This window comes from Eschrichtius robustus, chromosome 5 (assembly GCF_028021215.1).
Source record: "Eschrichtius robustus isolate mEscRob2 chromosome 5, mEscRob2.pri, whole genome shotgun sequence".
Classification (NCBI taxonomy): Eukaryota; Metazoa; Chordata; class Mammalia; order Artiodactyla; family Eschrichtiidae; genus Eschrichtius; species Eschrichtius robustus.
The window spans coordinates 38,423,813-38,439,002 of record NC_090828.1 but is presented as its reverse complement, the minus strand read 5'-3'; the positions used below and the strand labels follow the sequence as shown (position 1 = coordinate 38,439,002).

The window sequence follows — 15,190 nt, the reverse complement described above, 5'->3', positions numbered from 1 at the left end:
TGCTGCGCGCCGCAAGGAAGGGCCCACGCACTGCAGCAAAAAAGATCCGGGACGCCTCAACGAAGATCCCGCGTGCCGCAACTAAGACCAGACGCAGCCAAAAAATAAAGAAAATAAATAATAAAATAAAATATTAAAAAAAAAAAAAAAGCACCACTGGCTTTAAACATTGGGAAGGCCAGATACTAAAGTATTTCCAATCTTTAATCTCTGGTCTCAAAGTGTGGTATGTACACCACATGCATCGGAATCTTCTTTTTGAAATACAGATTTCCAGCCTCAATTACAGGCTTCATCAAAATCACTGGGGGGTGAGGTTCTAGAACAGGTACTTTGTGTGTGTGCGTAATTTGACTGATTTATTTATTTTTTAAATTGAAGTATAGTTGATTTACAATGTTGTGTTAGTTTCAGGTATACAGCAAAGTGATTCAGCTATATATATACATGAAATTACAAAATATTGAGCATAGTTCCCTGTGCTGTACAGTAGGTCCTTGTTGTTTATCTATTTTATATATAGCAGTGTTAGAACAGGTACTTTTAACGAGCACTGCAGATGATCTGAATGCACACTAAATCTGAATACTACTCATCTACCTTCTAATAGGTTATAAGATGCTTACTTTCTTCCCATTCCAGGTACAATCTATGTTCTATATGTGATCATCTTTTTATAATCATAAAGATAATTTATGGAAAGCAATAACATTCAAGTCTCCCATGTAATTTTTCAAATTCTCCTGTCTATTAGCATTTAGCCCACCATAATGACAACGTTTTTCAGAGGGAAGGGGAAAATGTGATGTTTAAAATTTAAGCTATAAAATAAAATGCTTCTCCTGCTCAGATCTGGGAAACATCTTTATACCTGTCAGACTTTTGTCTGCACAGACACAAAAATAGATGCATCTTATTAGTTGGACCAGTATCCCTAGGGGTGCCCATGTGACGTGAGGGCAGCAGTGGAGCACGGCAGTTAGGAGAGCAGGTTTTCGGGTTACACCCTCCTCCACTTACTGGCTGTGGTGTCCTAGGCTTGTTCCTTAACTTCTCTGAGATCACGTTTCCTAAATTAGGATTAATAACGGTGTCAATCTCAGAGAGTGATTCAGAGGTTAAAATGGAATAACGTGCAGAAAGTGCTTAGCACACTACCTAGCACACAGTAAGTGCTCAATAAATGTTCACCGTGACAATATATATTTGAACACAACATCCTCAATTCTACACCCCAAAGACAGAATACAACTATTTTCAACATTTCTAACCACAAAATAGCCTCCAGAACAGAAAAGTGACAAGTTCAGCAAATCCTTTGGTGCTACTCTCAGTTCATTAGAGAAGAAAGTGCATGTGTGAACGGTCAAACACATTTGGACACAGGCCACAGTAGGCTCTTTGGTTGTCTACTGGTTGTGTACTGGTTGTCTGCCCTCCACACAGTGTCCAAGAAGGGACACTTTGTACTCCCTCAAGGTCCACACTTAACAGTGCCTTCCACAGAGTGGGCTTCAATAAACATGTGTTAAACCCTCCAGGTTGGTATGCATTTCATTCCTTTCCCCTACAGCTGTTCTTTTCCAAGGGAAACAAAAAAGCAACAACAATAAGCTAAACAGGGGAAACGATATGAGATAATTCACAGCAGCACTTCAGATAATTCTCCCTGGCAGCCCCAAATCTTGCTCATGTATGTTATCTAGCATTGCAAAATAAGTTTCCCTAATATTTTCATATGAGACTCTCTTCATTTCTTCACAGCTGTGGGAGCAGTCAGAGAAAGAGGGGGATGAATGGTGGCCTGGGCGGGTCAGTAAGAACACAGCACTGGTGGGCTCCAATTATCTGTTTGGCGTTTCCTCCCTGGGAATCCCAGGCATGGGGAGCAGGTGGAGGCGGGAGGAGGAGGGGACTGGGCCTAGAAGGGAGCACACAATGCAGCCTGGTCAGTACCAAGTTATGTCTTAAAGGTTCATCTCCACAACCCAATCTATTTTGGACAGTTTTTAAGGGACATGACCATTTCTTGATCTACTTTCTTGTCTGCAGAGGAGCTTTTATAATGTCAAGCATGGGTGGATGTTTAATCAGTATTATGATCTGATACTCCTATTGCTATAACAGGCTGAGGAAATGAATTTAGCAAATGAACATGATTTTTCCAGGCATAGAAATCCAAACATGAAATTTGCCTGATGGAAAGAAGGCTCAGAAATGTTGACGTATACTGATAACTTTGACTTAACCTGATATCTTGTTGCACGCTATTTTTGAAACTTGTTCTGATTTTGCAGGATCCAGTGGCTTAACTTGCTTTTAGTGCCACGCTCCCATAAACAAACTTCAAGTTAGTTTACCTTCCATGCATGAAAGATGATTACCACCAGCGTTCTCTGTGCTGTATACTAGCTCCACGTTAGCAGTTTTACAGAGAACCAGGTTAACAAAGTTAAAGTGGAAAACCCAGTCTTTAATGACTCACTCAAAAAACAATTGTTTCCTGTGCAGGCTAGATGCTAAACACACAATGACAAGCAATAGGCATGCCACTCATTGCAAAGAACTTACTGCCTAGAAGATCTTTTTAATTAAAACGGAAAAATAATTTCAATGGCAGTTTTATATTGTGCTAAGTTAGCCAAGCTGAGCTACATTTCGCAGAGTTCCCTCCGCTGTACTGTTCCATTTAGGGTTGGTGCTGGAGAAATCTGCATGAGTTTTGGAAGGCATACATGAAACCACAGATTGACTGGCATGTTGGGTGCCAGGTTTGTGGCAGCTTGTGCACGGTGTCACTGACCAGCTGCATCACTGTGTTGGCAAAGGGCAGTACCAGGTTGATGCTTCTTCAGATCCTGCCATATCTTCTTCAGTTTCTTCCATTCCTGGGCCAGGTGCATGCAAGCTCAGAGGTGAAGCACACAGCTCCTTCTGCAAGGCACCCACATCCACGACGCAGAGGCAGTGAGAGACAGACAGGGGTTCCAGTTTATTCCTGTTTTCCCCCATTTCATGTTTAGCTTTTCTTTTCAACTGCAGACCCTGCTGGCCTACAGTGACTTTAGGACCACACAGAAACCAAGGGGATAGCCTTACATAAACTTCTTCAGCAGCTCACACAATTGTGTAAGCTCTAATTCCTATAATAAATATCTTATCTATATTTCTCATTGTGGTTCTGCTTCCCTGATTGAACCCTGAACCTTGAAGCTCCGAGAGAGATCAATTACCCACATTTTAGAAGCACAGGGGTTTTGAAGACAATATAGAGTTTATAAGCCTTTCAATGAAGAAATGGTTTTTAAAACATATTTGTGTAAGGAATATCACTGTTTGCCCCATCTAAGCAATAGACAGATGTGCCAGCTCTCTTACTGAACACACATATCTTCTTTGGCAAGTGCTAATAGCAAAACTCCAAAAGACCAGCCCAAACCTTCTCTGTTCTTCCCCTCTCAAGCATGCTTCCCTTTCCCCAGCTATTTTTTAGGGGAGGCATAAAGTAATGGCTACAGGATAGAATTCACAAAAGGAAGGATGGGATGTAGCCAAGATGGCAAAGTGGGAAGACCCTGAACTCACCTTCTGCCAAAGGCACAACAAAATTGCAACTACTTACAGAGCAACTATCTATGAGAATGACCTGAAGACAGCAGAAAAGATTTCCCACAACTAAAGATATAAAGAAGGAACTACAATGAGATGGATGGGAGGGGCTAAGATGCAGTATACTCAGGACCCATACACCTGGGTCAGCAACCCATAAGTGGGAAGAATATCACAATGGCAGAGGTCCTCCCCAAGGAGCAAGGGGTCCAAGCCCCACATTGGGCTCCCCAGCCCAGGATCCTGCATCAGGAAAATGGGCTCCAAGAAGTTCTGCTTTGAAAACCAGTGGGACTTGTGTTCAGGAGAGCCAGAGACCTTAGGAACCAGACTGCTCCTAAAGGGCGTGTAGAAAATCTCACACACTCCAAGTCCCAGTGCAGAGGCAGTAGTTTAAAAGGAGCCTGGGTCAGACCTACTTGCTATTCTTGGAGAGCCTCTCAGAGAGGCAGAAGGCAACCGGGAATCCATCTGAGGATAAAGACCCTGGTGGCAGCCATTTGGGGGAGTTCATTCTACAATGACGTCAGCACTGGCAGGTGCCATTTTGGAATCCTCCTGATAGCCTATTAGTGCTGGGGGACCTACCTGCCCACCAGCACCAGCCCAGCACCCCCAAGGCTGCACAGCTAACTGCTTGGGGAAACTACCCATCCTCCAGTGGGCCCACAGCTACTCCATGAGGCAGAACCTCACAGCCTACCAAGTGGGAGCCAGCCCCGCTTCCCAGCAAACCCACAATAACTGGACCCACTCCAACAGAGGGGGGCCCACAGCCCAGATGGGGGCACCCCTAGAGCATATAGCTCTGGTGACCAGAGGGAAGCATGCTGTTGGACCCCATAGGGCATCTCCTACATAAGGCCACTTCTCTAAGATCAGGAAATGTAACTGACCTACCTAATGCATAGAAATAAACACAGAGAATTAGGCAAAATGAGGAGATAGAGGAGTATGTTCCAAATGAAGAAACAAGACAAAACCTCAGAAAAAGAACTAAATGAAGTAGAGATAAGCAATCTACCCAATAAATAGTTCAAGGTAATGATCATAAAGATGCCCAATGAACTCAGGAGAAGAAAGGATGAACACAGTGAGCATTTTAACAAAGAGTTAGAAAATATAAAGAAGAACCAAACAAAGCTGAAGAATACAATAACTGAAATGAAAAATATACTAGAAGGAATCAACAGTAGGTTAGATGGCACAGAGGAATGGATCAGCAATCTGGAAGACAGAGTAGTGGAAATCACCCAAGCTGAACAGAAAAAAGAAAAAAAGAATTTAAAAAAGTGAGGATAGTTTAAGAGACCTCTGGGACAACATCAAGTGTACTAACATTTCCAATATAGGAGTCCCAGAAGGAGAAGAGAAAGAGAAAGGGGCAGAGAAATAATAGCTAAAAACTCCCTTAACCTGGGGAAGGAAACAGATATCCAGGTCCAGGAATCCCAGAGAATCCCAAACAAAGAAAACCCAAAGAGGTCCACACCAAGACACAATGTAATTAAAATGACAAAAATTAAAGAAAAAAAGAGAATCTTAAAAACAGCAATAGGTTGCTGGGGGAGAGGGAGGGGGAGCAGGTGGGGAGGGATGGATTGGGAATTTGGGATTAGCAAATGCAAACTATTATATATAGAATGGATAAACAACAAGGTCCTACTGTATAGCACAGGGAACTATATTCAATACCCTGTGATAAACCATAATGGAAAAGAATATGAAAAAGAATGTGTATATATGTATATATATATATACACACACACATATATGTATAACTGAATCACTTGCTACACAGCAAAAAGTAGCATAACATTGTAAATCAACTATACTTTGGGGACTTCCCTGGTGGCGCAGTGGTTAAGAATCCGCCTGCCAATGCAGGGGACACGGGTTTGAGCCCTGGTCCGGGAAGATCCCACGTGCCGCGGAGCAACTAAGTCCGTGTGCCACAACTGCTGAGCCTGCACTCTAGAGAACGTGAGCCACAACTACTGAGCCCACATGCCACAACTACTGAAGCCTGCACGCCTAGAGCCTGTGCCTCCACAACAAGAGAAGCCACTGCAGTGAGAAGCCAGCGCACCGCAACAAAGAGTAGCCCCCGCTCAATGCAACTAGAAAAGCCCGTGCACAGCAACGAAGACCCAATGCAGCCAAAAACTAAATAAATAAATATATTTTTAAAAAAAAACTATACTTCAATAAAACAAATTTTTAAAAATACATAAAAAAATAAAAAATAATAATAAAAAATAAAAGCAGCAAGAGAAAAGCAACTAGTTATGTACAAGGGATATGACAATCAGCTGACTTTCAGCAGAAACTTTGCAGGCCAGAAGAGAGTAGCACTTCATATTCAAAGCAATGAAAGGAAAAAACGTACAACTGAGAATACTCTACCTGGCAAGGTTATCATTCAGATTTGAAGGAGAGACAAAGAGTTTTACAGAGAAGCAAAAGCTAAAAGAATTCAGCACCACTAATCCAGCTTTACAAGAAATGTTCACAGGACTTCTCTTAGTGGAAAAGAAAAGGCCACAAGTAGAAATATGAAAATTATGAAAGGAAAAATCTCATTGGTAAAGGCAAACATAAACTAAAGGTAGTAGATCAACCACTTATAAAGCTAGTAGAAAGGCTAAAAGACAAAAGTAGCAAAATCATCTATATCCACAATAAGTAGTTAAGGGATACACAAAACAAAAAGATGTAAAATATGATGTCAAAAACATTAAATATAGCAGGGGGAGTAAAAATTCGGATTTGTTAGAATGCATTTGAAATTAAGAGATCATCAACATATACATATATGGTAACCACAAACCAAAAACCTACAACAGATACACGTAGAAAAATAGAAAAGAATCTAAACATAACACTAAACAAAGTCATCAAATCACAATGAAAGAGAGCAAAAGAAGAAAAAAAAACAAAAAAGAACTACAAAAACAACCAGAAAACAATTAATGGAATGGCATTAAGTACATACCTATCAATAATTACTTTAAATGTAAATGGACAAAATGTTCCAATTAAAAGACATATTTGCCATCCTCACCCAAATTTCCAGCATTCAAAATAAATTCTTTCTTGAACACCTACAATGTACCAGGCTTGGGCTACATCAGGAAACAAAACAAAATCCCTGCCATCACGGTGCTTATATTCCAGTGACATATTTGCCAAACTCAGCATGTTCAAACAGAACTGATTAACTTCCCCAACCCTTGCTCCTTTGCCTCTGCCTTCCATTGGGTTACCAATGGTAATAGTGTTACCATTCACCCAATGGCTTCTTTTCCATCTCACCCTCACAAGTTCCAAATCCTGTCAGGTTCACAACTTATCTCTGCTGTCAACACTCCCCACTGCTCAGAGGACACCCAGCCCTCTGCTATTGGACCCAGCCTCTACTATCAGACTTATCTTCTACTACACCCTGTGTTCCAGCTACATCCAACTGAACCCACCATTCAATCACTTCCATGACCCTTGTCCTACAGCATGTTTCTCCTCTTGCCTCAACCCTCTCTCCTTTTCCTGGCCTGGTAAGTCCCTATCATCCTCTAAGGACTAGCTCAATTGACATGTCTTCTTGGAAGACTTCGTCTATTCAAGAAGACAGTTATTTGCTTCTTCCTCCAATTCAGTTACGATACTGTACTGATCTGCTTACCTGTTTGCACCCCCTTCAGACTGAGAACTCACTGAAGTCAAGGATCACACCGTCCATCTTGGACCACCCCAGTCAGCCCCTAGCACCATGCCTGGCACACAGGAGGTGCTTAAACAAACAGCTGTTCAATTTGGTAACCCTCTTGCATTAGAAGTAAAAGCCTTTTGCTCACCAGTGAGAATCCCTAATTCAGCAGAAAGCATTTTTCTCTTTCTAGGAACCGGAGGTGCTAGATTAAATAAGATGATCACTCACTTCACTTCTGGAGGCAACAGCCCGGTGCAGCGGGGTCAGCCACATGTTGTCCTTGGCATTCACACGAGCTCCTAGAACCAAACAGCACAGGTTAGAGGCATAATGCAATTCTGCTGATGTGAAGTCAGATGCTATATCTTGTGCTCTCATTTGCCTGGTACAACCAACACATTTTGTTTTGTTTTTTCCTTTCTGCCAGTCATGTGCTTTCTAGCCACCAAACAAGGAGAAGCCACTGAATGCAGTAGAAGGAGCAAGATCAGGAGCTGAGGATGTCACAAGAATCGGGTCAAGACTAGATGGGAAATAACAGTGTCTCACTGGGTAGGAGATACAGTTGTAAGAAAGCTCAGATTCTCCAGAACTATAGAAATGTAGGTTCTGAAGAATGAAGAGCTTTTCAGGGGTGTGTATGCGTGTGTGTGTGTGTGTGTGTGTGTGTGTGTGTGTGTGTGTGTGTGTTCGTGTTCCTGAATGTAATATATATTCCTGAATATAAAATATATAATCATATACATTATTTTATTTTTAGTCATTAAGCATATTTATCTCACAGGGCACGCAACATCCTTCTTGGAAAACTGGTAGCGATGAGCAGCCTTCCAACAAATGTATACTAGAGGCCAGTGAAGTTGAGTTCTGATGAGATTTGATCTGGGCTAAAGGGATTAGCAGAAATCCGTTTTATCCAAGAATCCCAATTATTTCTCTGGAACTAGCCAAATATTTTGGTAGGAAGAAGCCAGGTTCCATGGAGCTTTTGGACAGACACAACATGAAGCCTATGGAGGCTGTTCACGGCTCCCTCACACTATGGGGTGGGCATACAGGCTGACACACGAGCCAGAGCCCGGTCATACTCAGGGAGGTGCCCATGCTCAGTTCCCTGGGAGCCACATCACAATCACGGAGCAGAAGCTCCACAGGAACAGATTCCCGGAAAGTAGAGTATGCCCTCCGCCCATGACACCTGTACAATTCTCCATGCGTACACGTCCACCAAGCTACCGCTGAACCACTACGACACCCAATATGAGCTTCCTTTTTTTGGAATCTGGATTTTGATCAGTCTTCTGGTCAGAGATGGAAAGTTTTATAAAAGGACTGCAAAAGGAGAGGAGGAGAAAATATCTATGATATCTTTGCAGATGCAATAAGAGGAGCCTCTTTTAGCCTTAGGACAAGGAAGGAAGCTCATGGGGATGAAGAGTGGAGGGATGGATCAAAGAAACTAGAAAGTAAGGCAGAGGAGGGGAAGTGCAAAGGCGGTGGCTCTGAGACAAGGGCCGAGAAAGTGAGTCAAGTGTAAGCAGAGGCTGACCAATCTCTGTGAGGCCAAGGCCAGCTGACAGCTAAAAAACAGGAACCGTGTTTAGAAAAAAAAAAGGCAGCAGGAGACTTTCATGGATAAAAGTGTGATAGAAATTGAATTTAATCATAAAACTTACACTGTGTTTTCTCTTTAACTGAAGAACAAATACCATCAACCATACTAATGATAGAAAACAAGAACATAATAATCCCTAAAACAAAGAGAGAGAAAGTGTCTCTTCTCCCCTCATTCTGATTTCATTAGTTGGAGGTGGGACCAGGCACAGGTATTTTTTAAAAACTCCCCAGGACCCACGGTTATTGTAATAGGCTGTTAAGATTGAGAGCCACTGGTAAATTGTTGCTTAGTTTATCAAACTTAAAATTATTTGAATCCTAATTCTACTAACCTCATCCAGGCAGCTTACCTGAAAAGGTTCAAGCCCCTTACATCAGTAAGAACCAAACAAAATCAGTTTGGTGGTGCTAAGATGCCAAGGCAGCACACATCTCACTCCCCAGTAGCAGGATGTCCTGGGCTAAATGCTCTGGAGTGAAACGAATGAGGTCTGGGAAGGACAGTGGGATTCATGGTCAGAAGACCCAGATTTGATTCTGATTTCAGCACCTACTGGCCCAGCTACCAAAAGCCACTACTCTGTAAAATGAGGCTAACAACAACATAATAATAATACTTCTCTACCCACCTCATGAGGTGGTAGGGAGAATCAAGTGAATTTGAAGGTGCTTTGTAAATTGCAAAGCACTAGAAAAATATTAGCAGTTCTTATTTCCAAATCCCCTCTAATGTCATATTTACTTCTAAATCTATGACTCAGGTCTTCAAGGAAGTGAGAGGCACAGTCTTTGCCCAGGAAAGTAGGGGGAAGTCAAACATATAGATTTAAGAACGCAAAGAACCATCACCTAGAGATTGCACAAACAGGTATCTTTTGAAGACTAAGAGAGACTCAGATGCTAGAGAATGCCGGGGAGGAGGAAACCCAGATGTAATTAAGAGCAGAAAAAATTGTGAATTTTTTTTTTTTTTTAAACTCCTTTGACTTTTTTTTTTTTTAATTTTTATTTATTTATTTATTTTATTTTTGGCTGTGTTGGGTCTTCGTTTCTGTGCGAGGGCTTTCTCTAGTTGCGGCAAGCAGGGGCCACTCTTCATCGTGGTGCGCAGGCCTTTCCCTATCGCGGCCTCTCTTGTTGCGGAGCACAGGCTCCAGATCCGCAGGCTCAGTAATTGTGGCTCACGGGCCTAGTTGCTCAGTGGCATGTGGGATCTTCCCAGACCAGGGCTTGAACCCATGTCCCCTGCATTGGCAGGCGGATTCTCAACCACTGCGCCACCAGGGAAGCCCCAAAATTGTGAATTTTAAAACAAAATTTTCCCTACCAAAAAACAAATTTTAGCTTTCCTCTCCTAAGTCTTAGTTCCAAGGGAGCACCAGATGATTGTTACAAGCCTACCTTTCTGGTTTAGAAACAAACAGTATTTATCCCTCAGGTCCTAGTACTTCTTCTTCCAACATTCAGTTATTCACCCTTCTAAAATTACCCATCTTTTTGTCAGGCCTTTACCCGGGTCATAAATATGTCTATTTTACCACATTGTGCTTATACCTGCATATCAGAAGACAGACCTTTTATTCTCTCTCGTAACTCAAATGTATATTTGTTACTTAATTCTAGGCTGTTTGACACGTCACGAACATCACCCAGATTTCACAAAGAGCTGGATTCAAGTCTCATTCCCTACCGGTAGAGATGGCTGTATCAGGGTGTCCCTTCAGATTCCCTGCCCGCTTTTAAGGGACTTCCGTGTCACGAAGTCAAATCAGTCATCTGAGATGAAGAACATCTGGCCGTAAGTTCCCTCTGTTTCTGGGTTTGAATTTTCACCTGGCTGTCTGCATGATGTTCTTATCAACACTTTAGTCACTCCGTTCCTTAGTACGTTTGTAGGAAGGAATGCTACATGGGACAGATTGATACCCGCTATGGGTAGCATATCAGTTCTGCCTCAGAGCCTCTAAATCAGTGCTGCCCAATGGAAATATAATGTGAACCAAGTAACTGAAAATTTTCTAGTAATCACACTAAAAAGGGTATAAAAAACAAGTAAATTAACTTTAGTAATATATTTTACTTAACTCAATATATCCAAAATATTATCATGTAATTGAATTTTTTAATTATTGAGATAATTTGCATTCTTTTTTTCATACTAAAGCTTCAAAATCCCATGTATATTTCACACTCACAGCACATCTCCATTCAAACGGGCCACACTTCAAGTGTTCAATAGCCACAGCTGGAGTGTGGCTACCATACTGAACAGTGCAGCTCTAAATGCTAGGTGGCAGAGCCCAGGCTTGGCTACTCGTTTGCTTGAGTAGCTCTCTTCAGTTCTAAGGAGCTATGATTCTACTATTAGAGCTGTGAGATTGCTAAGAGCCGTGTTAAGAATGGCTAACGTGATCTGAACGCTGACTCTCTATACTAACGTATGTGTAATCCATTTAATAGGGAGATACTATTATTATGCCAGTTTTATAGATGAGGGAACCAAGGCCATGAGAAATAACATGCTCCAGGTCCCCAGCTTAGGAAATGGTAGTTTGAACCCAGGTGGTCTGACTTCAAAGCCAAGCTCTAGGGCAGTGTGCCTCATTTCACAACTAGCAACATTCATACAGCATTCAACTAACACTGATTGCATTTCCCTTCCATTTTCCCCATCTTTCTCTCTGGTCCTTAGAGTCACTCTTCTCTCCCTCTTTCTCCATTTTCATGTATATATTTTCATATATATGTATATATTCCCCCTTGATTTCATTCCTTCTTTCTCATATTTTTCCTTCTAGTTCCAAACACTGGTTGTAATAATATGGAACAGAAATACATATTTTGTTATTCATGGTCTTTCACAGAGTAAATATTGTGTATAAACTTAAAAAGCTAATGTAAGAAGAAGAAACCCAAATGGTAGGACACAGGCTTACCTGTGTCTTGTGACACAGGTGAAAAGATACTTTTCAAAATTCATCAGGGAGAAGCAAATGAAAGCAACATTAACAAAGCATATCGCACCCATCAAATTGGGGAAAATTTTAAAGTGTGAAATGCCAAGAGTTAGCAAGGATATGGAGCAACAGGGAAACACAGATACAGATGGTGAGAGTGTGAACTGGTACAACCCCCTTTGGAAACAGGGTGGTGCTACCTAATAAAACTGATGATGTGCATGCCCTACCACCCAGCAATACCACCCAATCATATACCCTAGAGAAACTCTCATACATGTACAAGAATATTCACTGAAGCATGTTTGTAACAGCAAGATACTGGGATCCTAAATGTTGATCAAGAGTAAAATGGAAAAATACACTGTGGTATATTTGTACAATGGAATGCTACACTGTCATGGAAATGAACAGACTGAAGTTATATATATAAACATATGCACTTCAAAAACACAACATTGAATGAACAAATGAAGTTGCAGATTAATACCAATGGCTTAATACCAGTTACATAAAGTTTTTAAATTTACAAAAACAAAGCAATATGTTGTTTATAGATGCATAGATTGAAATAAAAGTAATAAATATGGCTAAAAAAAACAACTACCAATTCTGGCTAGTGGTTGCCTCTTGGGAGGGAGGGTGTGAAAGGATAAGGAAAGGATACAATGGGCTTCAACTGTGTCTTCAATGCTTTACCTCCTTTTCAAAAAGATATAATGCAAGTATAGAAAAATCTTAAGATTTCTTAAAGCTTGATATACATGGGTATTAATTACATTATTCTCCATGCTTTTCTATATGTCTGAAATATTTTCTAATAAAATACTTCAAAGAAAGCCAGTACACTTAAAGTTTTATGTCTCTTAATGAAAATGGTTCAGGGGGGGATTAAGTTGCTTTTTCTTACACTACTTTTTTCTTGGTTAGTTGCCCTTCTTGTTAGAAAAATGACACTTTCATATAAAATGGTCCATTCATAGTCTCTTCCAGGACTTTCCTAAGGCTCACCCCAGGTGAGTAAGAAAAGAGGAGTAAGAGCTGCTGTTGGCTTTGCAGATGACATCATTTGTACAGTCCGTTTTTTTTGTTTTTGTTTTTTTTATAAAGAATTTTATTTACTTATTTATTTATGGCTGTGTTGGGTCTTCGTTTCTGTGCAAGGGCTTTCTCTAATTGCAGCAAGTGGGGGCCACTCTTCATCGCGGTGCGCAGGCCTCTCACTGTCGCGGCCTCTCTTGTTGCGGAGCACAGGCTCCAGATGCACAGAGCAGTAATTGTGGCTCATGGGCCTAGCTGCTCCGTGGCATGTGGGATCTTCCCAGGCCAGGGCTCGAACCCGTGTCCCCTGCATTGGCAGGCAGATTCTCAACCACTGCGCCACCAGGGAAGCCCCTGTACAGTCGGTTTTGATAAGAAAATTTCAAGTTAATGACGTGTTATTTGCTGGTCTTATTGTCATTTTTTTCTCATTCTGTCCTCTCTCCACAATCACTATTGCTGATCTCCCAAGCTGTTGAATAGAGGCAAGTCAGCACACGCAGGAAAGGCAGGACCTCAGAAGTTTGTGCCTCTTGGGATGAAGATGGCGGAGTAGACGGATGTGCACTCACTCCCTCTTGTGAGACCACTGGAATCACAACTAACCATGGAAAAATCATTGATAGAAGACCCTGGAACTCACCAAGAAAGATACCCCACATCCAAAGACAAAGGAGAAGCCACAATGAGACAATAGGAGGGGTGCAATCACAATAAAATCAAATCCCATAACTGCTGGCTGGGTGACTCACAAACTGGACAACAATTATACCACAGAAGTCCACCCACTGCAGTGAAGGTTCTGAACCCCATGTCAGGCTTCCCAACCTGGGGGTCCAGCAACAGGAGGAGGAATTCCCAGAGAATCAGACTTTGAAGGCTAGCAGGATTTGACTGCAGGACTTCAACAGGACTGGGGGAAACAGACACTCTACTCTTGGAGGGCACACACAAAGCATCGGGACCCAGGGGAAGGAGCAGTGACCCCATAGGACACTGAACCAGACCTACCTGCTAGTGTTGGAGGGTCTCCTACAGAGGCGGCAGGTGGCTGTGGCTCAGTGCAGGGACAAGGACACCAACAGCACAAGTTCTGGGAAGCACTCCTTGGTGTGAGCCCTCCCAGAGTCTGCCATTAGCCTCACCAAAGCGCCTGTGGCCTCCAGTGCTGGGTTGCCTCAGGCCAAACAACCAACAGGGAGGGAACTCAGCCCCACCCATCAGCAGACAAGTGGATTAAAGTTTTACTGAGCTCTGCCCACCAGAGCAACACACAGCTCTACCAACCACCAGTCCCTCCCATCAGGAAGCTTGCAAAAGTCTCTTAGATAGCCTCATCCACCAGACGGCAGACAGCAGAAGCAAGAAGAACTACAATTCTGCAGCCTGTGGAACGAAAACCACATTCACAGAAAGAGAGACAAAATGAAAAGGCAGAGGACTATGTACCAGATGAAGGAACAAGATAAAACCCCAGAAAAACAACTAAATGAAGTGGAGATAGGCAAACCTCCAGGAAAAGAATTCAGAATAATGATAGTGAAGATGATCCAGGACCTCGGAAAAACAATGGAGGCAAAGATCGAGAAGATGCAAGAAATGTTTAAAAAAGACCTAAAAGATTAAAGAACAAACACCTAGAAGAATTAAAGAACAAACAAACAGAGATGAAAAATACAAAAACTGAAATGAAAACCACACTAGAAGGAATCAACAGCAGAATAACTGAGGCAGAAGAACAGATGAATAACAGGGGCAGAAGAACGGATAAGTGACCTGGAAGACAGAATGGTGGAATTCACTGCCGCAGAACAGAACAAAGATAAAAGAATGAAAAGAAATGAAGACAGCCTAAGAGACCTCTGGGACAACATTAAATGCAACAACATTTGCATCATAGTGGTCCCAGAAGGAGAAGAGAGAGAGAGAGAAAGGACCCGAGAAAATATCTGAAGGGATTATAGTTGAAAACTTCCCTCACACGGGAAAGGAAATAGCCACCCAAGTCCAGGAAGTGCAGAGAGTCCCAAGGAGAAACACACCGAGACACACAGTGATCAAATTGACAAAAATTAAAGACAAAGAAAAAGTATTAAAAGCAACAAGGGAAAAATGACAAATAACATACAAGGGAACTCCCATAAGGTTAACAGCTGATTTTTCAGCAGAAACTCTATAAGCCAGAAGGGAGTGGCATGATATATTTAAAGTGATTAAAGGGAAAAAACTACAACCAAGATTACTCTGCCCAGCAAGG

The 15,190-nt window shown here is 41.9% G+C and overlaps 1 protein-coding gene across 7 annotated transcripts in view; it reads right to left on the bottom strand.

Moving 5' to 3' along the window:
- Positions 1–15,190, bottom strand: part of ANKRD44 (ankyrin repeat domain 44) — a 329,081-nt gene that overhangs the window by 136,403 nt on the left and 177,488 nt on the right. For all 7 annotated transcript variants that reach the window (XM_068544732.1, XM_068544730.1, XM_068544733.1 and 4 more), the window contains one exon: positions 7,547–7,617. In XM_068544732.1, the coding sequence (XP_068400833.1) occupies positions 7,547–7,617 (71 nt within the window). The remainder of the gene's footprint in view (positions 1–7,546; positions 7,618–15,190) is intronic.